Raw genomic sequence first — 27,051 nt, 5'->3', positions numbered from 1 at the left:
AAAACTCTGGGGACGCTAAGCATCTTTTATTTTCCATTTAATTGCTAAGCTGTGCTGCAGATTTGCTATGGTTATTCTCACTTTCCAGATGAAGAAACAATCATTTAAAAAATAAGACCAAGCTTTCCCAGTTGGGCAGAAATGCCAGGAACTCAAAATAAGGAGCTCTTAGCCCAAGGCCTGTGTCTGGAATGGCTCTGCTAGGTTCCTCCTTAAGTCCCTTCTCCCTTTCTCTGTCCTGGAGCCGAACTACTGGTTAAGCTCATGGCAGCACACTTCCCAGCCACGCTGGGTCCATTGGGCTCGGTTTGGCTTCCAAACCTGCCTGCACGTTGGAAGCTGAGGCGCCTTATGCTGATGCCTGTGAGCTATCTCCAAAAACTGATTTCACGGTCTTGGCTGTGCTCGAGCTTTAGCTTTTTTTTCTTTTCTTTTTTGATTTGAGAGACAGATAGGTAGATGATGATGATGATAGATAGATAGACATAGAAAACATATATAATACATATAATTTCTAATATATATATATATATATATAATCTTTTGAGAGAGAGAGAGAGCTCATATTCTCTGGTTCACTCCCCAGGTGCCTGAAATAGTTAGGAATTTGCCAGAGTCTGGTTGGAGTGGTAGAGGCAGGAAGGGCAAGCGTGGTCTTCCATGCGGCTGTTAGAAAAGCAATCAGTCAGCAACCACTGATGCCTCACAGGGTCTGCACTGATAGGAAGAATTCAGGAGTCAGGAGCTGGCACTGCAAAGTAAACCCAATTACTCTGATGTGCACTGTGGTGTCTTAAACTGCTAGGCTAAATACTCACTCCAGATCTGACATTTTGTAAAGGACCCCCAGTGACTCTAATTGGCAGGCATGTCTGGGTTCTGATGGGCTAAGTCACTGATGGTAATTCCATTCTCCTTTCAATGTGGATTTAGACAGAAGCACTTGCAGACTGTGATAACTGAGAAGACAGGTAAGTCTAATAGGGGGCTTCTGGAAAAGGACTCTTCTACATGTGGATGCAGACAGTGTAAGCTGTGTTGCTGGAATTGGCTGACAGTGCCAGGAGATGAAAGAGGCAGCGGTGTCACTGAGGAGCCATTGCATTAACCAACCACGGGATGGCCCTTGTTCTGAAATTCTTATGTGATCTAAGAAATAACCTCATCGTAATACCTTTTCTGTTGGGTTTTTGGTTAAGGATGAAATCATTCCACTATCTATATCTTGCCAATCACTATACCATATTCTAGTGGTCATGTTCTACTGACAGAAAATCCTTTTAGCTCACACAGAGGCATAATACTATAGCAATGAGGAAAAAAATTCAAAGTCTAAGAACTCCAGATGTAAAAATGGAAGCAAGCCTTCTGGACAGCAACATTTTTCTTATGCACATGAAGAAAGTTATAAAGGGAGCTGAAAATATATTTGCTGGTAAAATTCTGAGAACAATGTGAGACTTGTACATTGTAAAGAATGTCCTTTGTAATCCTTAGAAAAATAGGAATGCTGGTAAAATGTCATTATTCAAATTATCTAAAAAAACCCTGCTTCTTTCCCTGCATAATTAATAATTGTTTAGATCTTTTTCAGAAATCTTACACAGAAGACCAATTTATATGGACAGGAAAATTTTATTTTCAGATAGAAGTTATACTCAGTGTCAAAAATTATGAATCAAAGTTTGAAATATAAAACAAATTACAATGAAAACATAAGGACATATAAAAGTAAAATAAGGAAACTAAATAAGGTAAAAAATATAAAGATTATTTTGAAAAGATAAAAACATTACTTATAAATAAATACACACACAGATATGAAGTGTCCAAGGCAAAATACTGAGTTTCAAATAATAGAATGGAAGTCAAATACAAAAACAAATTGTCAGAGTTGTGAAAGCAGAGGTGTAAGTCTTAAAAATTTAAGACAGTCTACATTATTTTGTGTTTCCTTTAGAAATGGAATGTTCTCTACACATATAGAGTCCCTGAAACAGAAAGCTACACAGCACCAAAGGCAGACTTAGGAAGAAAAACAGCACTTATTTCCCCTGCAAAAGTCTTTTCCTAAAAATCTATGTACCAATTAGCTTAAATGTTTCAAGCTTTATTTACAAAGGATCTGACAGCAATCAAGATAATTCTCATGACTAAATGATGTAGTGGAGAATAAATTCATCTGAAAAATTATCCATCAAGCATGGAGTGAGGCACTACTGAAGACACAAAAAGGTTTAAGATGTAACCCTTATCACCCAGAAGGTACAGAAGAGCTGCAAAGACAGGAGAGACAGAGGAGATGGAGGTGTCCTTGTCCATCAACTTTCACCTCCTGTTCTCACAGAGTTTGAAGATGGCACAGAGTAAACACCAAATACCCTTGTCAGTTGGTGGGCATTATGAAAGGGTTCAGAGAATGATGTAAAGTGAGACTTCAATAAAGTTGTACGCTCTTACATTTAAAAGGCAGATCCAACCAGTCCACAGAGAATTGAATTAATTCAACTTGCCTAGTGCCAAAAATAACAAGCATGCTTTCTGACATATGTGAGGGTGGCAGGTGTAATCTGTCTGTGAATAAAACCATAAAGTTTATGCAGGGGTCTGTAGGAGAAAGGAATTATGTAAATGCCAACTCTTAGAAAAGGGATATCTAATTCTAAAGAAATAACATACTTATTCCATTACATAATTTTGAAAATAATAAGAACACACCAGAAAGGTGCTATCACACATGCAGCTAATTCACCCAAGGCCCACAGAGCACTGATTTCAGCCAAGTTCATGTCAACAGGTGAAACAAAACCATCAAGGAGCAGGCAGAAGTCGGAGGAAATCATATCATCAATATAAATTACAGCTCTGAGTCAACACACTGCACAGATGGCAGGGAGGCAGCAGCATGAACCTGCCCCTTTCAAACCTTGAAAACATTAAAAAAAAAAAAAAAAAAAAAAAAAAAAAAAAAAAAAAAAAAAAAAAACAGCCTGTCTATTTGCTCAGGTGAGGATTCCGTAGTGGGCCTGGCAGAGATCTCGCTAGATTTGAATTTGCTCAAAAATCATAAAATGTTTTGACAAAGTCAAGTCGGCCTAAAAGTTTTTTAAAAAGAAAAAAGATGACACAACAGGAATACTGTAGTACACAGGAATATTTTCAATTTCCAAGTTTGATTACCATTATTAACATTTTTTAAATTCCAAAGGTAAATTCCAACGGTAACAGAATATTTTTTATTTACCCTTTTTATCAGATACAGGGTTTCTGGTAAGCAAATTTGAGCTCAATTCTCCTTCACAAATGAGTGTTTATGAAAAGCTTTGTAATCTCTGTTGCTGTGCCACAGTCACCAGGAGGTAGGTAGAGACTTCATAGCTCTGCAAAGATCCATTCCTGCCTCCAAAACAATCAACAGTAATCAGTAACAAATTGGATTTCATTTTTAAAAAACTGAAATTTGAAAAATTTAAAAACATATAGGCAGTGGTGACCTTGCTTTTGTTTGTTTGAGGTTCAGCGTTTTCCTTGAGAAGGAATCTTTTATCAATTTATTTTAAGAACAATCACAAATATGACCAACCATCTCTGTTTGCTTAGGGTTAGTCAGATTTGAGCCCTTAAAGTCCAACAACATCCTGGGCAACCCCTCAGTTTGGAGCAAACTAAGGCTGGCATTTTCTGAGCAAGATGGTGCCAAGTCAGTTTCTGTATTAAATAGCATCATCTGAATCCAGGAAAAACAGCCACTGCAATAGCCGACTTGGAAAGCATCTAGAGGATTGTCTGCTTCACCCCTGCAGGTTGATCAGCTGTCACTGGATACGACAAAGCACTAAATAGAAAGACTTTTGCTAACACAATCTTTCCACCCATCCCATACTTAAACCTCAGTGGTGGAAGGAACTCAGTTACTGGGGAACTGTACAGTCCTTGCCCTTGGGCAGACAGCTCCCACTGGAAAAGGGATTCTCATCCCAGCTGACACCAGGCCAGGGCGCTGGAGGTACTGCGATGAAGAGTGAATAGGGTTGTGGGGGAGGGAGTCAGAAGAGAGCACCTCATTATGAAGTGCTGCGTTCTGGCGTGAGCCAAACAAAATGCTGTTTCTATCCATGAGTTGTTTTTTGTTTTGTTGTAAAGAACAGTTTGACAGAGAGAGCTACTTAGGAGCTATCCAGGTTACTGAGAAATTTTGCAGCTCATTGTCTCAGAATATATTAGGTAAAAAAATGGATTTTGAAGCAATTTCCTTGTTTCTGCCACATTCTAAAACACGGAGAACCTCACAAAGTCACACATCTCAATTTTGAATCACCTCTTTTGCACACTTTTTTCAATTCTTTGTTCCTAGGTTTAGACATACTGGACCTTGCGCAGAGCATGCAAGCATGTAAGAAGAAATCTGCAAGTAGAATCTCCTAGCAATTTATTCTTTCTTCTCATATAAGTACAGTTGCGAATGTTTCTCTACTAGTAGCCAGGTATTCTCTGTTTCAAGTCAACATAAATAATATGCTTGGCCTAAGATTCAGTTAACAGAATCCTTGTATGGCACATAGAGGAACTAATCCACAATGAGATTCAAACACTCAAAAGAATTCAGTGAGTGCATTTGTCACTCTTCTCAAAATACACAACCAGTATCCAAAGGATCTCTCTCCAGACACAAGTAAAAGAATATAGACTGGCCATCTCAAGACACAAGGTAGGGAGGGGGCGGGAAGTCAGCCAGTCCTCTAGGGCATTAAGCCCGGTATTGCATGAAAAGGAACAGACATTTAGCATGTAGCAGCCGCAGCATAGGCAATGGCTCTTAACTAGACAGATGTTGGAAAACTCACTCATGTCCTGCCCATGGGGAAACAGAAACAGAATTTAATATTTAAAAAATTCACAATCCAGTCACTGAGTCATATATTATTTGGTGATAAACTGTCCCGCATGTTAAAGACTATATTCTAGGTGGAATGTCATTTTTTTGGCAATGACATGGTACACTGCTTACTTGTCTAAAAACACATGTTAATTTCAGTCCATTCACTCTGTTGCTTCTACAAAGCCAAATATGTATAATAGATCCAAGGCAGTCAGGCAGATTATAGTCCAGCAAAATGGCAATGTCAATTTATATAGGCAGAGTGAACCAAATACATCCAGTCACTGAATAGAATGAGTAGCTCAAACAGCAAACAATAGCAGTATCCAAGAAAAGTATATGGGCCTATATATGCTAATACATGATACATATGTATGATATGTATGCATACATAGTGTGTGTGTGTTTAAGTGTGAGAGAGAGACAGGAGAGAGAGAAAGAGAGAGAAACAATAGTCCTGTGAAAGCTCCTAGGATTGCCCTCACTGAAGTGCTAAGCTTCTGTACAGGATCCAACCAGCATCTTTCAAGAATACACCAGAATTCTGAGATCCAGGTCAAGTCCAGGAGCCCAAGCTATAGGACTGGGCAGTCAGGCACCCTGGGAGCCTCAAGAGTAGTCTTAAAGGTGAAGGAGGTTTTCAAATGCCTGTCACTTCCTGCTGAAGCCAAAACACAAAGTACTTTATACTCTGCACGTTTCATTGAAGAGCATCAGAGTGCTGTCAGTTTTTCATCATGATTAACAACTGCTCCTTGGATGAGTGGTTTGTGTCACTCACAACTTGCCCCAGCTCAAACACTGACCCTGGGATGAAAGGCTTCAGATCTGGCTTCTAATCCCCAGAGTCTCCTGCCCATTCCTCCTGCTTCATGATTTCCAGAACATCAAATCTCAAGTCACTAATCTATCCCATTCATCTGCTGCAATCCAGCACCAAGGCTACAGGCAATCAGCACCATAGTAATTACTGTAAATCAGTTTTATAGAAGAAAAGGAAAACAATCTATCTGCCTGATGTGTCTTTACAGTATAAATAAATAACATTTGGTGATGAAAATGTATTTCAGAAATTGTTCTCAATTCTGGTTCCTATTATTTCCATTCACAGTCTTGAACATATAATGACACAGGAAATGAAATTATTTATATATATATATAGAGTATATATATTCTTTCTGATTCTGATTCCATACAATGATGATTTCAGAGAACATTTATTTTTAACAGTATGCAAATGTTCATGAAGAAAGAGACCAGTTGACTTCTTCTTTACATGAATGCTTTCATTTTGCAGGGATGTGACATGCTGGAACTGAAGCTTTGTCTAAATTCTTATCTTCCACTTTTCTACCATGCAACAGCTGATCCCCTAACCCCAACACACTTTGTCTAGGGTTACACTAGATGTATGACATTAGCCTCCTAATATTCATACACAAATACTCCCTTAGAAAAGAATTGAGGTCACAAGAAAAGCTAACATCCATACTACCATTTTTTAGTTGGAAAGATATACTAAATAGAAAATAACGCAACAAATATAATTTGACCAGAAAATCTGAAAATGTGGGATAAAGAAAGGTACTTGAAAACTGAGAACAGAGCTGAAGGCAAGAAATGAACTGAAGCTAGAAAATACAGTTTTATAAGCAGTATATTTAAATATTCCTCACAGGGTGGGCATTTGGCCTAGCAGTTACGATGCCTACATCGCATATTGAGAGCCTGGGTTCATGTCCCAGCTCCACTACCCATTCCAACTTTCTACCAATATGCACCTTGGGAGGCAGCAAGTGATGGCTCAGGCTCAAGTAATTGGATTCCTGCCACCCACATGGGAGACCTAGTTTGAGTTTCCAGCTCTTGGCTTTGGCCTAGCCCAGACCCAGTTGGGGAGTGAATTAAAAGAAGGGAGCTCTGTCTCTCTTTCAAATAAATAAATTAAAGTTAAAAATAATTTAAATATTCCTCAGAAACTGGAACTAAAGCCTGCCTGAAAAGGCATGGCTCTGGAACCCTAGAAGGAGATGATTTCTTCTTTACCAAAACATATTTGATTCAGAACATAGGACTCAGTTTTAAGCATAAAATGAGCAAAGAAACAGCTAAGCCTCAATGCTTTTCGGGATAAGCAGATTTTACTTCAGTGTATATATGGGTTGGTGTCAAATTACAAATGATATTCATGTTCTTAGAACCATGAGCTACCTCACTTACAGTAAAAATGAAGATATCAAAGAATAGCACCCTTTTAAATGAACCAAAAGAAACATCCATGGCTATATATATATATATATATTTTTTTTTTTTTTTTTTTTGACAGGCAGAGTGGATAGTGAGAGAGAGAGACAGAGAGAAAGGTCTTCCTTTTGCCGTTGGTTCACCCTCCAATGGCCGCCACGGCTGGCGTGCTGCGGCCAGCGCACCGCGCTGATCCGAAGCCAGGAGCCAGGTGCTTCTCCTGGTCTCCCATGGGGTGCAGGGCCCAAGCACTTGGGCCATCCTCCACTGCACTCCTGGGCCATAGCAGAGAGCTGGCCTGGAAGAGGGGCAACCGGGACAGAATCCGGCGCCCCGACCGGGACTAGAACCCAGTGTGCCGGCGCTGCTAGGTGGAGGATTAGCCTATTGAGCCGTGGTGCCCGCCCCATGGCTATATTTTCAACTCATGCCCAATGAATATCCTTCCCTGGCTTAAAGCCCTCTGTTTCCTTAATGAATTTAAGAATCTCATCACATAATGCTTAGAAACACTGAAATCAAAGCATTTTCTTTTTTAAAAAAAATCATAACTACTTTGATAGCCCAAGTGTTTGGGCCCTGCCACCCACATAGGAGGCCTAGATGGAGTTCCAGGCACTAGACTTTGGCCTGGCCCAACCCTGGCCAGTGTGGCCATCTGAGGAGCAAACCAGAGAATGGAAGATCTCTCTGTCTCTCCCTCTCTCACTGTAACTCTGCCTTTCAGATAAATAAGCAATTAAAAAAAAAAAAAAACCAAAAAGCTGTAACATCCTTGATAGGGCAGCATAACTAAGAGGCCTAACAGATCTTTAAAAATCATAATTCATTGGCCTGACCATAGATGTTGAACCGTCAATTTGCCTTGTGACCCACTGTGAGTCACCATTGGCATAGTTGGGTCTTCCTGGAAAAAACATAATAAAAATAGCTATCTCAAAGATGTGAAAGACTCTCATATCAAGAATGATATTTTCACTTCCAATGACTGCAATATGAGGGATTTAGGTAAAATGTGAGTGTAAATCTCTCAACACTGAAATTTCACTTATTTTGATGGGATACAAGGAACATGAAATATCCTTCCTTGTTGACTTTCATAATATAAAAAGATTTTACAGAAAATATCTTATGCAGTGCAAGTGAAGGGAACACGGCCAAAGAAGTCCAGCTGGTATGTTGGAGGGTTTTCCTTAAGGAATGCCTCCATTGCAGTCTTCCTGGAGTACTCTCCAGCAACAAACCTTAGAGCACGAACCCTGAAGACCATGCACTGGGGTCAGAGCACCCCAGAGAAAACTTTTGTTGCAAGGATTTGCTATCAAATTGGATGAAAATTCTGAATTTAGAATTTCTCTGAAAGATTGGTTCATTTAATACATAACATTATCCTTCAGGGCATCATGATGGTTGCTTACATAGTATTAAGGAATATGATCTTTAAAGATGAAGATACCTAATTCCCAGTCTTGGTGTTGCCCATTACTAGTTACGCAGGTAACTCTGGACAAGCAACTCAACCTCTCAAAGTATTATTTTCCTCATTTGTAACATGAGTTGTCAAACCTGTGTCACAGGATTTTGCTATCACAATCATGGACATAAATAAGAACTCCATAAGGGTATTTTATGCATTGTATTAACCTGCTTTCTTCTATTTATCATCACAATATAAACAGAAATAAATCATGTAAGTCAAAACATAAAATGGAATACAAGCTGAAAATATAACTGGGTAATTTTGTGAGGAAAAAATCATCTATCCAACTCAATTTACTTCTGTACTTGGAATCCATAAATGGAACTTTCATATAAACAGGTAGCTCTTTATTTCAAAATTGTTATGATAGTTTAGTGATTAAAATCCTGTGAAAAGAGTGCAAGATGAACATAAAATTATGTTGTAGACACAAAATAGTAAAGAAAAAATATATTTTCCACAAATAATGGTCCCATTCCTTTTAAAAATTAATTGTATATTGCCTATCTTAAAAACAAAGAAAAACTCTCTATACATTTCAGACAGCATGTTCTTTCCTTTAAATTCTGAAGTATGTTATTAAAGTCTAAAGATAATACAGTGCTGGTAAAGCAGCAATCATCTTAAATGCTAAATATTTATAGAGTTTTATTTTAGCTAAATCTGCAAACTGCTCTACACAGTCTCTTTGTTAATATGTATACTAAGCTCATGAAAGAGTTCAGCAGACATCCCTTAAACAACTATATTATTATTATAGATGGGACTACCCAAGTCAGGGAGATGGGATGTTCTCTGATACCATGGTACACAGTCCCTCTCAAGAACAGGCAGTAATGGGCACAGGAGCCCCTTGAGTTTCCCTTGATGGACAGCTGCATTAAAACACTTCTGACTTAAAATCCCATGACTGTGACCCTGTACAGTCACTTAACCAAATAGCCATGAGTTCCTAGTACGTGCTGACAGCCAGCTGGACCCTATAGGTCCACAGAAAAGCAAGGCATTTTCTCAAGGGATATACAATTTGAGAGAGAAAGTTATTCCTTATAGGTCAGTATAATACAATGTACAAAGTATTAGAATGTATATAACAGACAAGGAGTCCCTGACCTAGCTATAGGTTGAGGAAATCATGGAGGAGATGATTTAATTAACTGAAGTTCTCTTTTTTAAGAAAAAAAAATATATTTTGCTTATTGGTAGGGAACCTGGCAATAAAGAAAGAACATTCTATTTCTTTCCGTCTTGCACTTGCTCTCACCCATGTTTTGAGGTAGCCAGAAGGTCCTCATTAGAGTTGAGCAGATGCTGGGGCCATGCTATTGAATATCTCCACACCTGTGAGCTAAAGAAACCTCCTTTCTTTATAACATACCCAACTTTGGGTATTTTGTCATAGTAACAAAGGACTGTGACACTGGTCTAAACTATTATTCAGTTTCCTTTTACTTTTACAACTAAAGGGAAGATAATGTCAACAGAAGAACTTGTAAGGAGAAAGTTCCTGCATAATTAACTACACCTAGTCTGTGACATCTTTTGACTTAAGTTCACTCATTTTTATTTGAAGGAGTCGGATCAACTATACCTTCTCCAAACATGGTATTTCTATGACTCCAGGCTGCATTCAAAATAGGTCACATAAATGTTGTCCACCATATTTTATTTTCATAGTAGCAATAGCAAAACTAAAGCCTTAGAAATTGAGTCATATTTTTATTAATCTCAATCTGTAAGATCATTTTTTGTAATGTTAAAATATTGTGATAGAAAAATTTTTAAAAGATAAGTTCAACATTTGTCTTTTTTATTTTTGTATTTCCACTAAGCAGGGAACACCTAAAATCACTACTTATCTTATCACTAACTTCTTTAACTGAGAAACTAATAAAAGACTGCTTAATTGTTAGTACCTACAGAACCAACCCTGATTTCCTGTCTCAGCACAGAAAGCACCTCACAGTGTTGCCATACCTGTCTTTCCCCCACTTAGGCTCCTAATCTCCCCAACACACACACTGACCTCTACTATTCTGGGTTTCTCAATAATGCACAGGAACAACTTCACACCCTTGTACACAGCACTCAGTAGATCTAGTGTGCTCTCTCCCCAACTCAGCTCCTTTTCATAGGAAACCATGATCATGCTTTCTGGTCTAATTCAGACTTCCTCAGTAAACTCATACCTTGAGCTAAGAAGACTGCTTTGTTGTTTCATATTCCATTGTTGCATCATGCTTTTCCTGGTTCTGGGTATGAATGACTAAGCTAACAACACAAGTGTCCATCTCCCCTGCTGGGCAGGCAGGGAACTCCTGGTGGTTGAGACCAGGTCTTAACAACTTTGTCCTTTCAACATGTTATCAAGAATTATTTAGTAAGTCTCTATTTCGCATAACAGATACATAAATACCAAAAGGTATAAAGTTTAAAATCATTTAACTGCAATTGTATTGAAGAATCACTGAATAAAGATGTGAACTAAGCTCCAAGGAAAAAAGAAAACAGTGATACAGAAGGAATAAGCTGGGCTACTGTGGTGTAATTAATGTGTTAGTACAGGACATCCTGGACGTGGCCACAGGATGGCTGCAGAGAAGTGATAGTGCCCAGGAGCTCTAAGGAGAGGTAAGATCCCCCACAAGAAGAGAGTGGGTGAGGGAGAGCTAGAAAACATAGGTTATTTCATTTGTACTCTCAAATGTGTTGAAGTGAACTGGGAAAATTAGCTATACCAAGTCTGTAACATCTTTTGACTTAAATTTACTCATTTCTAAATGAAGGAGTTGGATCAACCATACTTTCCAATCATAATATTCTCATGGGAAAATGTTATGTGGCTAACTTTGGAAGGAGACCTAGAATGGCTGCAGCTCAGAAAGTGTCCATGCTCAGTAAGAGAAGGGGGTGTGATAGGGAGGCAGCAGGTGGCACAGCCAGACCAGCGGACAGAGACTTTCAGCTCAGTGAACTGGATGAGCTGTAGGCCATGGGGAGCCACAGTAGGGTTTGTTTGTACTTTAGTAACTAAGACACATGACACAAGTTGACCTTTTTAAGTATTGTTGCAGCCATACATGAGATGGATTAGATCAGCATTTCTTATTGTGTTTTGCAAACACTAATCCTACAAGCTGTCAGTAGAAGCCACACACATACTCATTCACTCATTCAGCTCAAATTGTCCTGGCAAGTGTTAGGTTAAACTCCAGGATATGTCCCCAGCGCTGGACTTCTTAGAACTTGAAGTATGAGTGTACGTCTCATAAAACCTCAAGATGAAGACAGAACATGGATTGCTCCCAGAGAAGCTGAAACACTTCCTGTCCCTTGCACCTTCCTTCTGCTCCGAGGCAGGTGCCCCTCCCAGGTGTCCTGAAAGCACCCTTGGGATCCTTCCATCCTGCCCCTAATCATGTTCCATCTGTGTCCCCTCCCTAGATTCTGAAAGGGCTGCAACTGTTTCTTAACTGTCCCTTCATACACAGAGTATAACATAGAAGCTGACTCAACAAAACTTAGTTGGCCAACTGAAACTAAATGTATGCTCTTCTAAATCTTAAAGAGTTACAATTAGAAACATACTGAATTAGTCCAAGAAAGTTTCTTTAATCAGGAGTTCTTTATATATGCAACAGCTCTTTGAAGTTATTGTTGAGCAGAGTTAAATGGAAACTGCCACAGAGTTCCCTAAGATAAATTCTTTTGCTTTTAATTTTTAAGACATTACGTGAGATAGTCAAGAAAGACCATGTGTTGTCTTAAGTACTTCCAACTTATACCACAGGGATATGACATTGATTCTTATGGTTCAGAAAAACAGCAATAAATTGCTTAACTAAATATTCTGTAAATAGTCCAAACAAAATTTTGTCTAAATTTTACATGACTCGTATATGCAAATGATAGTGAGCTCCAAAACTTCAGCAGGTCCTCAGTTAAAACATGGAGTGGATTCTAGTTGTGGGATAGTTCCTGAAGAGTTATGTGACAGAAAGGCACATATAGGACATTTACCTTTGACCTGCTGTGCCCCACTGGGGCAGGGAAGGGTGTTCACTGAAAACACTAAAACTCTCCTGTGGGATCTACAGGAGGCAGGGGAGGTAGTTTTTGATTGTAGGCACAGATGTTTGATTCCTCACTCTCAAGCACTGGGTGTAGAACAGGCAAAGGCTCTGCAATTTCTGCAGGGAGTAAAATGGGATTCCCCTACTGAAACATATTCTTCTCACTGCCTAAAACCAACTGTTCAGGATCATCAAAAACTATCAGCAGGCTGCGGAGAGTGCAGGGGACCATCAAGCTCCGAGGACTACCGGAGAACTGAGCAATCCCTCACTTCAGAAGAAATCCACTTGTGACTGGTGGGGCTCCTTCCAGCCAGTAATCAGCTAGACCCAAAGTAGTTGATGAGATTTGAAAAAGTCAAAACTCTGAGATCACCAACCTTCATGGGCTTCTCAACATTTCCATCCAGAATCCAAAGACTCTTTAAAATTGTTCTCTGTTCTATCCAGAAGCCTCTTTTCCCACCACAAGCTCTATATATGTGGAAATCTACCCACATGAAATTACCCAAAACTCCCAGGAATCCTCTCCTCTATTATTCAACCATGTATCCCTAATGCTTAGCACAGCCCTGGCATACAGTTTACAAACATTTGCAGAACAAACAAAGTATCCCAGGGTCCACAAGAGTCAGTGCTTCAATGGTCAAACTCTCAAAGCCTTGGCACAGTGATAGAGATTAGTTTTAAAGTGATTTCATTTAATAATAGAGTACTTCAGTTGGCAAGTGATCTGCTTCTTTTGCAAAAAATGAGATGAGCTCTAATCTTACTCCCTAAATAACATCATTCTCATTCATTTCCACATTATGTTTTGCTCAGAGAGGAATAAGCCAGGCACTTCAGGGTGGAGCTTAGGGAATAATACATGGTTCATGGTATGGCCTGTGGTGCAATGCCCACCAGAGTTTTATCAGTCAGGTGTGTTAGGGTGGATAAATATAGTGATTATGGCTTCATCAGAGGACCGCAGCCCTCTGGCTCCCCTCTTTGGCAGGTACACCTCTGAGAGCAAAGTCTTCAGAGCCAGATGGCAAGAATGGCCTAAGATAGAACTGCAATCATCATACATATATGGAGAAATTCAAAGGAGCAGCTTGATAGAACACAACCAGTGTCACAAGGAAGCACCATTGTGAGCCTGGAAGAGCCAGCTCAGATCCTAGTATCTCAGATGAGACTTAGATTTGGGACCCAGGATTGCCCCGCCTCCATCACTGGGCATACTTATTACTAGTTACTTAAAATAATGTCCTCAGTGTTCAGCTTCCCTGACTGAAACAAGGCAAGTTCTGTGTTGTTACAACTTCAGGCACACAAGTAGGTACATCACTGATCTGCTGAATGCACACACTCCTGTCTCCTCATAGCTTGTCATCAAGTCCTTAGGGAGAAGGAATTGCAAATTAAGTTTATGATAAACATTCAATAAATATCTGTTGAAAAATGAATGAATGGGTTCACATCTTACTCAGTTACATATTTGCTCAGTTAATTTGAGACACTTAATAGGGTTTACTTCTGTTATCATTTCACTTCACTCATTCAACAAATCTGGTAACTCACTAAAGTGCCAGGCACAGAAATGCTGAGGAAAAAGAGGCGCAGGATACAATTCCTGTCCACTGTAGGTCAAAATCTAAATGGAAGAAATACAGACAAATTGTAACAGTAAGTCTGCTAAGTTGAAAAGCAGAAGTTTGTGCTAGGAAGTGTTAAAGCAGGAAGTCCTGAACAGAGCACACCTCAAACAGCTATCTGGTCATGAGTTGAGACTATCTGCAACTGACTTTGCTAGAACCCAGCCCCCCAAAAACTACACAGCTGGCCCTCCCAAACAGGCATTGTTTGGACTTAATACTGCTGCATAATCCAGTTTTAGATCCTTTCATTGTCACTTAATCTAAAGAGTATTGAAGAGAAAATGTTATCACAGTGTGAATCTAATCACGTCAGCCATTGCAGTATCATACTAATGATAAGGCTCACATTTAAAAATAAAACCCTTAATTCAACTTATTAATACAAACTTCAATGTTATATAAGTGTATTTGCTATCAGATTTTCAATCTATAGATTAAGTAGTATATAATTAGAGTCTTAAAGTATATTATATTTCTGAGCCTCTAAATTATTTTTCAGAATAGTATATGCCTTTTTAAAAATTATTTATTTATTTATTTGAAAGTCACAGTTACAGAAAGAGAGAGAGAGAGAGAGAGAGAAAGAGAGAGAAATATGGAGAAATATGTCCCATCTGCTGATTCACTCCCCAGATGGCTGCAAGGAATGGGGCTGGGCCAGGGCAAAGACAGGAGCCAGAGGCTTCAACTGGATCTTTGATGTGGGTGGGAGGGTCCCAAGTACTTGAGCCATCTTCTGCTGCTTCTCTTTGGCCATTAGCAGAGAACTGGATCTGGATGAGAACTGAACAGCTGGGACACAAACTGACACCCATATGGGATGCTGGCATCACAAGCAGCAACTTTACCCATGATGCCACAATACACCCTTTAAAATAATTCTTAATATTTTTAAAAACTGTATCTTAAGAAGTATACTTTTCCAATAACAAAATGTAGTTCCCATTGGTAAATTGTGATCTACCAGCTAACTTCTGTTTAGAAATGTCTGGTAAGTCTCACTTTAACACTGTCCAGGGATGTCAATCATTTTGAACTATAGAAATATCATATTATAAAATTAAAATCACAGTTGCTCAAGAGTATAGCTGTTTAGTCTAGTGGTTAAGACTTCCACAACCCCCACTGGAGTGCCTGGTTTTGATTTCCAGCTCCAGTGCCTGATTCCAGCTTCCTGATAATGCAGAGACCCTGGAAAGCAGGGCTTATGGCTCAAGTAATTGGATTCCTGCCTCCCACATATGAGTGATCTGGGCTCTGCCCTGGCCCAAACCTGGCCATTGTGGGCATTTGAGGAGTGAATTAGCAGACAGAGAGACCTCTTTCTGTCAAATAAAATAAAATGTACTTATTCAACATTGTGTATTGTTCTAGCTATCTATTGTTGCATAATGGACCATCCCAAAACTTAATGCATGATTATTTTGTTTATTGTTTGATACATGTTTATTGTTATACTTTGTTTATTTGTTTAAAGATTTAAAATAACTAATTTTTAAAAATATTTTTATTTATTTATTAATTTTTTTGACAGGCAGAGTTAGACAGTGAGAGAGAGACAGAGAGAAAGGTCTTCCTTCCATTGGTTCAACCCCCCAAATGGCTGCTACGGCCCACGCGCTGCGCCAATCTGAAGCCAGGAGCCAGGTGCTTTCTCCTGGTCTCCCATGCGGGTGCAGGGCCCAAGCACTTGGGCCATCTTCCACTGCCTTCCCAGGCCACAGCAGAGAGCTGGACTGGAAGGGGAGCAACCGGGACAGAATCCAGCGCCCCGACCGGGACTAGAACCCAGGGTGCTGGCACCGCAGGCGGAGGATTAGCCTAGTGAGCTGTGGCGCTGGCCAAAATAACTAATTTCTAAAAGACATATGGATCCACTGAGATTTGCAGCAGTTCTTGTTTGCAGTCTTTCTTTCAGCTGCAGTCTGTTGGCTTCAGCTGAACTGACCTGAACTCTCACTTAGGCCAGAAATCCAAACTGTCTTACTCAAATGGCTGGCAGGTCATGTTGAATGCTGTGTGCAGTCCCCATCTGGCCTCTTGCAATTCCTTGGGGGTCCTTACAACATGTTGGCTGGTCCCAAGATATGCAGACAAAAGCTACAAGACTTCTTATGGCCTAGCAACAGACTTTCTAGAATGTCACTTCTGGTTCATTTTCTGGGTAAAAGAAGTCATGGTGACTAGCTTATACTCAAGGACAAGGAAATCAGACTTTACTGGTGTAAAATGTGCCACTATGCACACAGGAAGAGAACAAACTGATGGCACCACTTTGGAGACAACCTTACCACATCACTAATCCAACTAATGCACATGTTTTTAGATGGGTAGCAGTAGTAGCTTCCTGTCTGCAAAACACTATTGTCACTATTGTCAGACAGAGACACACTGAATAAGAATGTAAGTACCAGACACTGAATGAGAATGCTAAGTACCATTAAAAAATCTGTGGGAAAATCATGTCTGATGCCTGAGGCCAATTCAATTCCTTACATCAATATAACTCCACTCTTATAGCTCTAAATATAGTAGATAGAAATTAATTCCACAAAAGACTTTTGTCTGCTTTCCTATGGGATAATTAATCTATCCAATAAACTTGCCAAGAGAATGAAATTCAATGTATTTTTGAATTTTTACCTCTTATTCTCAAAACCCATGGAATTCCAGAGAACTAATCATATTCTAGAACACCCAGGCCACAAGGCCTTATTTGAGGAACATCATTTGGTATGCCAACAAAGTATTCCTAATGAGGAAACTTAACACTTTCTTTGCTGGTGGTTTTAGAAGAGATGACTAGCTCCTGAGCACAAGTTAAACAGAGGATAAGAACAGAGAGAATCCTGCCCAGGGGGTTGATGGCCATCAAAAAGAACTTTTTACAAAAGAGAAAAAGAAAGGAGTGAAATAATGTTGCCATTCCTTGAAACAGAAGGTATTTTTCAAATTGTCTGATTTTCCCTTTTACAAAAGAAAAGAGAAAAAAAAAAGAATGCCTATTTCATGCAGGTCTATAGTCTGGGCCAAATAAAATACAATGGTATTTAAAGCCATTTATCTTAAATGCTTCATTGGCAAGGCACATAAAATTCACCAAGAAATATGCGGGCCCTAGAAACTGTAAAATATTTTCTAAATCCACAACCAAATTAAAAATGTTTTCAAAAAGCATCAGTAACCTATATCCTGTCTCCATATCATAAAAGCTGATAAAGTTTAAAAAAAAAGTTAAATTTCCTCTAAAATTATAGTTAATTTATTAAAGAAATTACTAAATGCATTTTAATCCCTTCTTATTTAGATATAAAAACAGAAATAGCTGAATGTACTCCTCAAGTACTTAACCTATGTAAGTCTGAACCCAGTACCTCCTCCTACAACCCCTTTCCTTTTTCTCTAAATCTTTCCTGGTCTCTCTGTGGAACATCACAAAACCCCCAAAATATCCTTTTTAGGCATCTCAGATTCATCTCTGACCCCTCCCTCTTCTTCACGACCTATACACAATATATGTCCAAGCCTTTTCAATACATTTCTTAAAGGTTATCTCTCATATCTACTCCCTACTTTCAAATCTCACAACGATCTGGCATGAATCTTCCTTCCAGCTCACTAGAATCTCTCTCTCTCTCTCTCTCTCTCTCTCTCTCTCCTTTTAACATTCATTCATTTACATATGTATTTGAAAGGCAAAGTGACAAAGAGAAAGAAATGGAGAGACTGAGAGAGGAAGATGCTTCATTCTCTGGTTCACTCCCCAAGTGGCTGCAATGGCTGGGGCTAGGGCCTGAAACAGGCTAAAATTGGGAGTCAAGAACTCCATCTGGGTGTACCATTTGGGTGATAGTACTTGGGTTATCTTCTGTTGCTTTCCTAGGAGTATTTGCAGGGAGCTGAATGGGAAGTAGAGCAGCCAGGACTCAAACTCACACTCTAATATGGGTTGCTGGTGTTACAAGTGGTGGCTTAACCTACTTTGTCACAATGCCAACACCCCTGCTTAGCTGTTTGCTGGGTCTCCTGCCTCTGGTGTTACCTACTTCCATTCTCACTAAAGAATGACCTGATCAGAGTAACAGCCAATCATGTCACTCCTCTATTCAAAATCAAATCAATCACATTCAACAAAAGATACGATCAGGATTCGTATGAACTCTTCAGTCACAGCTTGTCAACCCTAGTCAGACTTCAGCAAACATCCTCAGATTTGGTCACAGTGGACAGGCCACCCTAACTATATCTTAGGTAGCTCTTTACTTCACTCATGCAATCATATCTTCTTAGCATGACCTCCTACATATTACTCAAATATCACTCTCTAGCATTTCCTTGGATCAACTCACCTATGTTTGTATTTGACTCCTACATGCATGTATCTTAATGTGTTCATGTGGATTCCACGCTGATTCTTGTCCTTAGTAGGCTCATTTCTGTTCTCAGCCAAGGCTACAGATATCTTCTACAATGCTCCAGGTAGCTAGGGAGAGTCTTCTTGTGTCTTGCTCTCCTTAGCATCTACCCCTGCCCCCAAACTACTCCTGTCTTGCATCTTCACTCACACAGAATCAATCTTTTTTTTTTTTTTTTTTTCCTCCAGCATCATTCTTACACTGCACCCTGCACCCACATGATCCATCGGCTTGATGCTTTGGTCAAATCTTTTGCGGGTAGTTTTCCAGGGCTACCTGAATATACTACCCAAAGCCTCAGATAAATCCTAGGAATCTGAAGCAGTCCAGCTTACTTTGGGCAGAGAGACCCACAGTCTCAGTGCAAACTGGCCAAGTCTATTAAATCTACTAAAATTGAATCAGGAACAGGGAGAAGGAAATTATCAAAAACAAAAAAAAGAAAAAAAGAAAAGAAAACAATTTATAAAAAGAGACTTGCTGTTACTTTTAACTACTGGCAACTCCATTTTGGTCTTATAAGAATGAATCTGGTTGTTTTTTACAGACAAGGCTGGAAGGACAGCTGTGATCTTAGAACTCTGAAACCTGTGTAAGTAAATTAGTTTTTTTTTTTTAAATGGCATTCAAAAGGTTGAGTTCCTGCAATAACTTTCTAATTGATCCGGATTCCTTCTACATTGAAAATCAAAATAATTAAACAAGACATGAAGCTTTCTGAGGTAAATGGTTACCCAAAAAAAAAAAAAAAAAAAAAAAAGTCTTCGGGATCTAATGTTTACAAAATAGATATCTATAAGCATGTGTCCCAAGTCATCGAGAGTGAGTGTTTTGGCTCAATGTGTCTAAGATAATAATAAGTTCCATAATTTCCAGTGATCCACAGATCCGCAGTAAACAGTAAACTAGATTTGAAGCATGAAACAGAGAGTTAAGAATCTGCATTTATCCATCATTGATAGAGTCTGGAGGAGTCCAGAACACCTTGAAGACAGAGATGACACATGTAAAGAAATTGGATGGTTAAGTTTAGAAGCCACTTCACTGGATTAAGGACTACCTAGAGAACAGGCAGAGCATTAATTCTGGGAACTTCCAGAAGACAATGAGTCTGAGTGGATGAGGTGGAACAGATCTGCTCTCAGTGTGGGTACTTACCATCCAATCCTGCAGGAGGCCAGGCAGAACAAAAGCAGAGAAAAGGCAAACTGATCTCTCTCATTCTCTCCTGGAGCCAAACATGCTCCTCTTGTCCTGCCCTTGGACATTAGGCTCTCTGGCTTTTGGTTTTCAGTTCACGTGCCCCAAGCCCCAACCCCTCAGTCTCTGAGCCATGCTATGGATACTGAGGGATCTCCAGCTGGGAGAGATGTTGTGGGACTTCTCAGCCTCCATAATCAACCCAACCAGTTTCCCTAATAAATCCCCTCATGCACATGTGCACCCCATTGGTTCCATCTCTCTGGGGAACCCTGAAAGGAGAGTCTGGCAGCATGCCTGGAATTATCTCCAAGGCTGCTCACCTTTGGAAAATGTGTCTATCTTCTTGAGATTGTTTTAAAAAGTCTTGGTTTAAGGACACAATGTGTAACTGCAATATTCCCTAAAGAGAACACACTGCCTCCAAAAAACTGACTCCTTCTTGTGAGACAAAAGGGAAGTAGACCTCTACAGAAATGAGAAACAGCACAAAATGCCAGTGTCTAAGGGGCACCAGCAGAGCCCAGCCTGAGGCTGATGGGGTCTCACCTGTCTGCACCTAGGGAAATCAAACCCCTTTACAGAAGCAATAGCAAAATAGCCTGGGACAACATGGTTCTCTAAATAAAGTCCATCCTTGACCAACTGAAGGAACCAACAGGGCACAGAGTACAATAATTTCTGCTTCCAGCCACAAAATTAAGCTACAGCCATTAAGTGGTAGAATTTATCCCCCTAAACCCTAGAGAGGTAAGATAAATAATTGCTCTTATGATTAGAGCCAGGGAAAGATACCTCAGCATTCCCCTAAGATGGCACAGGCAAGGTCTGATGGTGGACCAGCAGTACTAAAAGGAACTCACGTGTCTGAGGAAGACTTTCCGATGCCTGCTGTGAAGAGCATGGTAACAGCAGCCATCATTAGGGGAGCACAGAGTCTATGGTTAACATAGCAACAATAGAGCCCAAATCGAGCCACACTACTACAGACTAGACTGCTTCTGCCCCTCACATTAACAGCCTGGCAGAAGAAGAGGTGAACCTGTTTCTAGGCAGAAATAGCATTTACCTCATTCTCTACTCTTTTACACATAATATTGGAAATTCAATCAAAAATTATGTGGCACATTAAAGGCAAAGCCCCCTAATTGCACCCATTATCAAGAGACACAATAGTCACTGCAACCACAAAAATGGTCCAGAAGGTAGAAATGTCAGAAGGGGAGTTTAAAGTAACTATGACTAATTTCTCAGAGAATTTAGTCAAAAAGGAGGATTCCATGCTTGAACAAATGGGCAGTTTCAGTATTTACATGGGAATTAGTGTTAAGAAGTGAATCAGACATGCTAAAAATGGAAATCATGATATCAAAGATAAAGTCATTCAAAAGGCAGACTGAGAACAACAAAGGAAAGAACCAGTGACATTACAAGTATGTTGGATATTTTAAATAACTACATTACTGACATCTTTGTGATAACTGCTGACATAAAAAAAAATCAACTCCTAAACTCATCTAACATAAACCTCTTGAATAATACACATTTGTGAAATAAATATTTAATATTATACATTTAAATCATGTTACTATAAATAGCATCACTTACAGTTGACAAATCACTTTTATATTAGCATACACTCCAGTTCCTAAAATTTGTAGAACATGAAGATGACATTGTAAACAGAGTGAGAAACCTGCTGTCAATCTGGTTTATTGAGTAAAGAGACTTCCGTTCTTCTCCCCCACAAAGACTGGAAGACTACTTTCTTAACAGGACCTAGAAGGGTGGCTTTCACTGACTATGGAACTGAAGTGCAGTGGGAGAATATTACTATAATGGGAAGAATATTATTACTATCTGTTTCCTCTCAAGTTGCAATTTTATAGCTAAAGAATAAAGTAATACCCAGGAGAGGCCTGATTCAGAATTGCTTTGAAGGCAATTAGGAATGCCTCTTAAAATTAAAAAAAAAAAAAAATAATGCAGACCATAAGCGCTTTTAAAAGGCCAAGCTGAAAAGGAGGCATGAAAAGACAAGGCAATGGTAAGAGGTAAACAGCAGAATGAAGAAGAGCCATTTAACACAACAGACATTTCTCACGTGGAAAGTTCATAGAAAATGTTTAATTGTGTACCAAGCTGAAAAGCGAGCTAAAAGAAAAATGTTGTGTGGGTGGAGGGTAAATTGACCAATGTTAAAGCGTGTGAGACAGAAACTTCCAAGTGCAAAGGTCACCTATAGCAGGATGACCAAAGTGCCGTGAGAGGCACAGGCCGCAGAAGCACAAAGGGCGTCCTAGGAAAAAGAGCAAAACACAGCGCTGGGCATGCTGTAGAGCACTGCCATGCTGCCTTGCTCAGCTCTCCTTGAGATCTAAATTATTTGCGACATCTATCTTGCAGACAGACTTGCTCATAAGTATTACTTGGTGGCCAAATGCTGGTAGACTTGTCTCTACTCAAGAATATTTCTGGTGCTAGTGAATTACTCTACACCATAATACCTTTATATTTTCTACCACTAAAATGGACAAGTCCATTTATCAGGTAGTTTGTCCCTTGTAACTTCTGAAAATTGCTTCAGAATTCAAAGAATGGGATCCTTTGGAAGTTCGATTTATTTACTATTGTTTTGTTTTTTAACAAAGAATATTCTCAAAACATAAATATAAATATATCTTCAGGCACATTACTTTTATTTTCTCATGTAACTTTGAATTTTTTTTTTTTTTTTGACAGAGTGGACAGAGAGAGAGAGAGAGAGAGAAAGGTCTTCCTTTGCTGTTGGTTCACCCTCCAATGGCCGCCGCGGCCGGCGCGCTGCGGCCGGCGCACCATGCTGATCCGAAGCCAGGAGCCAGGTGCTTATCCTGGTCTCCCATAGGGTACAGGGCCCAATCAGTTGGGCCAACCTCCACTGCACTCCCTAGCCACAGCAGAGAGCTGGCCTGGAAGAGGGGCAACCGGGACAGAATCTGGCGCCCTGACCGGGACTAGAACCCGGTGTGCCGGCGCCGCTAGGTGGAGGATTAGCCTACTGAGCCGCGGCGCCGGCCTGAATTTATTTCTTTTAAAATAAGTATGGTAGGGCTAGTGCTGTGGCACAGTGGGTTAAGGCCGGCACCCACATGAGCGCTGGTTCGCGTCCCAGCTGTTCCACTTCCAATCCAGCTCCTGATAATGTGCCTGGAAAAGCAATAGACGATGGCCCAAGTCCTTGGACCCCTCCCCTGCACCCGTATGGAAGACCTGGAAGAAGCTCCTGGCTCCTGGTTTTGGATCAACTCAGCTCCAGCCATTGCAGCTATTTGGGAAGTAAACCAGCAGATGGAAGACCTCTCTCTCTCTCACTGTGTGTGTCTCTACTTCTCCCTGTAACTGTCTTTCAAATAAATCTTAAAATAAAATAAAACAAAAAGTATGGTTTCCATGATTAATATTATTGAAGCATAAGATAATCTTACCCTGGTGTGAGTACGAATATGCATCTTCAGTCCATCATTTTTACTAAATCCTTTTTCACAGTAAGGGCATTGATAGGGACGCTCACCTACAAACAAAAGAAGCCTCATGTCAGAAAAATGTACAGCTAAGCAACTCCTGTGCCATTGCTCCTCACACACTCAGTTCCTGGCCAACACATAATGTATCAATGAGCACATGTACCAGTGAGCACAGACTATGGCCTTCCCCTGTGGAGAGGGCAGTGAATCCTTAGCACTTAGAGTCATAGTATGCAACATTCGCCAGCAGGAGGTTTGTTGTACATTTCTTTTAATACTTGAGCCCAAATTACATTTCCTAATTTTAAGAATTGGTTAGAAATGCTGTAAATTAATCAAGTTGTTCTATCGATACTACTCATTTCAGAGGGTCCTTATTTAACTAGCTCGTTAATAAGCTTTGTTTGTATTTATTTTATTTATTTGAGAGGCAGAGAGACACAGAGAGAGACAGAGAACTCCCCTCCTCTGGTTCACTCCCCCAATGCTCACGATGACCAGAACTGGTGAGGCCCCAGACAGGAGAAAGGAATTCAATTAATGTCTCCTATGTGGGTGGCAGGGACCCAACTCAACTACTTGGGCCATCACGGCTGCCCTTCAGGATCAGTATTAGCAAGAAGTTAGAGTTAGGAGCCAGAGCCAGGTATGAAATCTGAGTATTTCAATATATTTCAATATAACAGGAGTCTTAACCACTAGTCTAAATGCCCACCCCATGTTCATTTGTTTTTGTCAAAAAAGTTTCCATATATAGAAACTCAGGATGAGTTTCAAAGAAATTCTAGAAAATTGGTTAAAAAGAACCATTGGTAGTAAAACTGAGTGATAGCTATTCATAATTTCTTTTTTTTGACAGGCAGAGTGGACAGTGAGAAAGAGAGACAGAGAAAAAGGTCTTCCTTTGCTGTTGGTTCACCCTCCAATGGCCACTGCCGCCGGCGCGCTGCACCCGGCACACCGCGCCGATCCGAAGGCATGAGCCAGGTGCTTATCCTGGTCTCCCATGGGGTGCAAGGCCCAAGCACTTGGGCCATCCTCCACTGCACTCCCTAGCCACAGCAGAGAGCTGGCCTGGAAGAGGGGCAACCGGGACAGAATCCGGCGCCCCACCGGGACTAGAACCTGGTGTGCCGGCGCCGCAAGGCGGAGGATTAGCCTAGTGAGCTGCGGCGCCAGCCATAATTTCTGATATAACCAATTACATCTCCCCTAGAAGTTCTAATTTTAAAAACAGCCAGTATGCTTTGCATTCAAAGGTCAATGCAACAAAATACTTGCTTTTAGTAAATGTAAAATTTTTCTGTCTTCCTATCCCCACAAAGCCAGGCTTTCTGACTGGGAGTGTATGCTCTTCTACTCTCTCCTGCTGGATTTGGTTGTGCATTACTTCAGTGAACTCCTTTACTGGGTCAACGGTGAGCTCCTTGTTGCTCAGTCCAGTGACCACTTTTCTTCCAGCCTTTCCTTGTCCTTTCCCCACCTCTGACCACCACTTCATGAAATGGGCAGCTTCATCCCTGGGTCTCAAGGCCAGCACAGTGTCACATAGTCCCTGGCACTGGTCTCTTGACTTCCATCACTAACATCTGGTGAAACCAGATGCATTGGTGGCCCCACAGAGCTGCACTTTCCAGTCCTTCTCTTGGAGGAAAAGCACCCAGGACCCTCTCTTTGGACTTAACATTGTAAAATGGTGATGACCACCCATATAGGAAAAAGAATTTTAAAAAAGATTAAACTAAAAAAAATAAAATAATGGCAACATGAACAGGAACAGGCCCCTGTGATGAAGCATCAGACTTGCCAACTTCTTTATAACTTTTCACTAGGTATGGCAATTTGGAATTCTTGGTCTTAGTCATGACTCTAGTCATGGCTTTACACAGGAAGTAGAATAAAGGCTTAGTAACACCTAGGAAAAGAGACTCTTATTTTAACCCTAAAGCATTGATTTATCTTATCTTAGTCCTGCACCTATGTTAAGTCATTCTTCAGAACATCTATGTCAACCAGGTTTCCCCATAAGGATATCTCACAAACAACACACATTCAAGATGTGTTATTCTGAATTTATGATTTTTATGTTCTGACCCTGTGTGTCCTGTATATTCAGTCTGGATTAGTTGTATCACATTCATTGGAAAAAGAAACTTGGAAACAAAACTGTACTTAATACGGGATTCATGTTAATCAAGTACATTTTAGCTGATCTTATTACAAAAGCAACAACAAATAGGTAACTATGTAAAAAATTAGGTAACTATGTAAAATGAATTTGTTCATTTACTTAATTAGGGTAACCTTTTTATTATCTATATGTGTTCCATAACATCATGTTCTATACTTCACATATACATATCATGTGTTAGGAGGCTACCCAGAACAAAGAGGTGAGGTGGCCTTACCAGCAACTGGGTATGCATGCACAACCTTGTCCCAACCCTGTTGCAACCCTGTTGCTTTAGAGTATCTGATCAGAATGTAAGTAACCACATAAGGGGGCCAAAGGGGCTTAATGTGTAAAGGGAACTAGCAAAGAGGATATAAGACAAAGCCCTGCTGCATTTAGGGCTCAGCCTTTAGATGTGAACCTGCTGAACCAGTGCCAGCATGGACAAATGCTGCTTCCTGCTAAAAGCCTCGGTGTCCAACCTCTCCATTCACCCATCCCGCTACATTCCTGGGGGCTCATGGCTGGGATTCAGAGATGGTGTTTTTCACCTTCCTTGTCAAGGAGTATAAACCCTGGGATGCCGCAAGAGGTGACCTCACTCTATAGGAGACCGACGCTCCCAGCATGCAGGGGTAAGGGTCCCAGGAATCAGCCAAGGGAGTGCAGTCCATGGGACTGGTAAGAACCTAGGTTCGTTTTGGTTAGCCTGCCCCTAAGGGGCAGAAGAGGAGCCTGATAACCTTCCAGAATTACCTGAGTAGTCTCATAAGAGATGTAACTGCAATATTAAGGCTCTAGGTGGTGGACTGAAAAAGGCATTAGAGTGCAAATGAATGGTAACAGAGTTCTAACAAGTTCTAACTTAAGCAAAGCCCCAGGCGACTGCAGAGTCCTGAACTGTGGGCTTGTGGTGATCCTCATATGGCTTAGGGCCTGGGAAAAGCAGCAGAAGATGGCCCAAGTATCTGTGTCCCTGCCACCCATGTGAGAGACTTGGATGAAAAATCCTCAATCCTGGTTTCAGCCAGGTCCAGCCCTGTCCATTGCAGTCAATGAACCAAGTAGTGAACCAGTAGATGGAAGATCTCTGTTTCTCTGTCTCTCTTTTTTCTTTATAACTCTTTCAAATAAACAAATCTTTTTTAAAAAGATGGATTTAAACACCGATTTAAACGGAAGCCATATAATAATTATTAGTACAGCTGAAACAAAGAGTCTACTATTAGGCTTTCCTTTATAGTTGAGAAAGTTTAACACCTATTAGCAAATTTCATTCTTTGTAACAACATCATGATCTAGGTAGTCATAGAATAAGTCTACAAACAGGAAAAGTTAAGATACAGAAAAGATAAGTAATGTGCTCAAGATGACACAGCTATTAAATGGTGGAATGTGATTTTGAACCCACTCTTAACCTCTATGCCATCACATAAAT

General features: G+C 40.2%; 1 protein-coding gene across 1 annotated transcript in view; it reads right to left on the bottom strand.

Annotated features, from left to right (window-relative positions):
• PRDM5 (PR/SET domain 5) overlaps positions 1–27,051 on the bottom strand; it is a 256,431-nt gene that overhangs the window by 31,775 nt on the left and 197,605 nt on the right. The window contains 1 exon segment of the mRNA XM_070047669.1: positions 23,402–23,487. Coding sequence (XP_069903770.1) covers positions 23,402–23,487 — 86 coding nt within the window.

This window comes from Oryctolagus cuniculus, chromosome 8 (genome assembly GCF_964237555.1).
Source record: "Oryctolagus cuniculus chromosome 8, mOryCun1.1, whole genome shotgun sequence".
Lineage (NCBI taxonomy): Eukaryota > Metazoa > Chordata > Mammalia > Lagomorpha > Leporidae > Oryctolagus > Oryctolagus cuniculus.
Note: the sequence above shows the minus strand (reverse complement) of the source record. Positions and strands in the feature narration are given on the sequence as shown.